Source organism: Myotis brandtii, unplaced genomic scaffold, assembly GCF_000412655.1.
Source record: "Myotis brandtii unplaced genomic scaffold, ASM41265v1 scaffold115, whole genome shotgun sequence".
Lineage (NCBI taxonomy): Eukaryota > Metazoa > Chordata > Mammalia > Chiroptera > Vespertilionidae > Myotis > Myotis brandtii.
The window spans coordinates 18647220-18650242 of record NW_005353967.1 but is presented as its reverse complement, the minus strand read 5'-3'; the positions used below and the strand labels follow the sequence as shown (position 1 = coordinate 18650242).

Below are 3023 nucleotides of genomic sequence, written 5' to 3'. Positions count from 1 at the left end.
CAGCTCCTCTGAGTCTCAGTGTGCTTTTCTCTTTCCTTCTAGTTGTAGAATTTCCACTCAGCCAGCCTTCCTGTAGTTCTGGATGATGTCCGTTTTGTCTTTTCGTTGTATTTTTTAAGTTGTTGTGGGAGGCAGCAATTTCCGGTGTTTACCTATGCCACCATCTTGGTTTCTCTCTCAAATACAGCCTTCTTATTCTTTAAAACCAGAGTCCTGCCCAGCAGGTGAGGGCCAGTGGTTGAGCGACGACCTCTCCAGTCAGAATCGAAGAATTCTTGCCACTGAGAGGATTCTCGGCTTGAGCTGACTCCTGTTGAGCTCGGCGACCCATCGTGGCCTCCCTAGATTGGGTGAATCGCAGCTGCAGAAGAGCGGCAGCGAACGTCTTCTAATAACTTAGCAATCGCCAGGCACTGTGTTAATGCTTTCCCATGCATAATCCTATTCTGTCTTCACTGCAACTCGGAGGTGGCCGGGCCGCGGCGCCGTTCCTCGCCCAGGTCCAGCACGTCCTCCATCTCCGAGGCCGCCTGACGTCACTTCTCCAGTCTTTTCTTGAGATGAATAAATTTCCCTTCTTCCAGATCCTTTGGCTCCCCAGGGAGATAGAAAACTTGGAGTTCTTTGACAGCCCAGATCATCTAGTGGTGATAAAGAACAATGTCAACAAAATATTAAAATCAAGAGTTCCCCATTTCAAGCTGACCACATGGTAATCTGAAAGTGGTTTAAGTACCCATGTGCAGTTCCTATGTGGGGCAGCCAATTCTCAATCTATCACAAGCCCTACACCAAATTTCAGAAGGAGGAAAAGAACAAGTTACTGGAGGACTGATGAGCTGATCAATATTCTCAATTTACCTCTTTAGCTACAGAGCCCAAATTGAAAACAGACTGTGAGAATCCCAAAGGGCTGCCTTCATGGTACATCCCTGTCCCTGGAGGGGAGCAAGTAGCTCTGCAAAGATTTGGGGCACCTGCCTGGCACAGCGGGGAACTTCGGCTGCTTAGGCACTTACAGATCTACAGGAGCTGCTTTAATCAGGCCTGGTTAAAACTTTGCCCCTGCATGAACACCCCAAACCTCTGCTATGGATTAGAACCGAGCTCCAGGGGCCAATCCTGTTGTTTGCAGAATTACTGTGGTCAGTAATACTTCTCAGCAAGAACATGGGATGGGAATTAAAAGTGCAATTTACAAACATCTCTATAGTTCTCACTGAAATAGCACTTCCTATATTCCAACTCTGTATGAAGCTCAGTAAGTCTCACCTCAACCTCATGAGGGGGGTACTCCATTTTACAGATCATAGTGGGGAATCTCTGCAAGTAGTGTGTCTTTTAGTAAGAGTTAACAACACTTAATGCTTGATGGGACTTTCATCACAATCCTGGAGGTTTCTATTAAACTACGCATGTTTATTTAGGAAAGTGGAAACAGACAGGGGTCCAAGGCAGAGGGCACTTGCTTGCCCAAGTATAAAGGGAGGAGGGGTACTGTAGGTAGTTCCTGAAAAATGAATATTAAAACAAGCTTCCTTCATGTAGAGACAAGCTGGGAACCAGGGGATGAGGGCTGTGTTCAAGGCCCAGAGGAATTTGGCTAAAGTTTAGCCGCTAAACCATTGGGACAAGAGCAAGGAAGTTAGTAGATATCTCGGACTTTGTAACCTCAGAAGTTTATACATTCCTCATATATATTTGTTCTCTTGACATCTCTAGTAAACTCTTTAAAAGCTCTTTTATTGATTTTAGAAAGAGAGAAACATCAATATGAGAGAGAAGCGTTGATCAGTTGCACCCCAACCAGGAATTGAACCCACAACTCCAGTATGTGTCGTTAGCTCTTAACTAAGGGGAACCCTGGGAAAGGTTTTGATCTTTGCTTGATCCAGAATAATTAAGGGGGTAGCAGCAACTCAAATGAAAAGTCCCAAAGAAAAAGGTGAGACTTGTGATTCAGAGGTGTCTCTCAACTCCTCTTCCACACACAGTCCTGAAAATTCTCTTTCCAGTGCTAACCTTGGAAGTTCTAAGTAAGAAAAGGAACCCATTAGTGCAACAAGATTCCTAGAGGCCCCCAGTGTCTGTTCTCCCTTCTCTCTCTCAGTGACAGAATCCTATGTTATTACCTGGAACATGACTGTCCAGTATAAAGACACTGTTTCCCAGCCTCCCTTGTAGCTATGTGTGATCCATTTGGCCGTGTTCTAGCCAATGGAATTGAGTAGAAGTGATGTGTACAACTTGTGGCTTGTTCTTTTAGAGGAGGAAGGATACTCTCCTTTTCCCCCTTCTCCCTGCTGGCTAGAATGTGACATGGTGGTGAGCCATCCTAAACAAAATGGACAAGGGGGGCAGAATAGTAAGATAGAAGGGGCTGGGTCCCTGGCCCCATTGACCTACCATAACATCTTACATTATGGGGAAGCACGGGACTTGGTTGGAAAGTCTATGAGGAGGATTCTCTGAAAGGTCGGGGGCCTCGAGGGGGACCTTGCTGAAGGCGGCAGCCCCTGCCTTGACTTTTCCAAACAAGTCCGAGCCCCCGAGGTGTTTTGCTGGAATCTCTATGTTTAGTCTTTAGACCCGATCTTGTAGAAGCATGTGCTTTCTCAAGGGTACTTACCCTGCTGATTGTATCTAGAGGTTAATTTTAGTTCAAGCTGTTGTTATAATAAAAGCCTAAGGAGACACGCGAATGGGGCTTTTTGGTTGCTATAGCCAAGCAGCCCCTTATCCCTCTCTTTCACAGAAACGTGTGTCAGAGTAATCCATTCATCCCGTTGCTCAGCATCTGCTGGTCAGTCCCAGCATTACATGAGAAAGAAACAAACTTCTATTTTGTTCAAGCCAATGTAGGTTTTTGCTGCTGCTGTTGTCTTTTTTTTTATTATTATTAAATCTTTATTGTTCAGGTTACATTTGTTCCTCTTTTTTCCCCCCCATAACTCCCCTCCTCCCAGTTCCCGCCCCACCCTCCGCCCTCACTCCCCACCCACTGTCCTCATCCATAGGTGCAC

The 3023-nt window shown here is 45.8% G+C and overlaps 1 protein-coding gene across 1 annotated transcript; it reads right to left on the bottom strand.

Moving 5' to 3' along the window:
• Positions 1-199: 199 nt before the first annotated feature.
• Positions 200-518, bottom strand: LOC102250970 (intraflagellar transport protein 43 homolog). The gene is made up of 2 exons (XM_005858159.1): positions 463-518; positions 200-341 (listed from the first exon to the last, which is right to left on the bottom strand). The coding sequence occupies exons 1-2, from the start codon at positions 516-518 to the stop codon at positions 200-202; spliced, it is 198 nt and encodes a 65-aa protein (XP_005858221.1).
• Between the last annotated feature and the right edge of the window lie 2505 nt (positions 519-3023).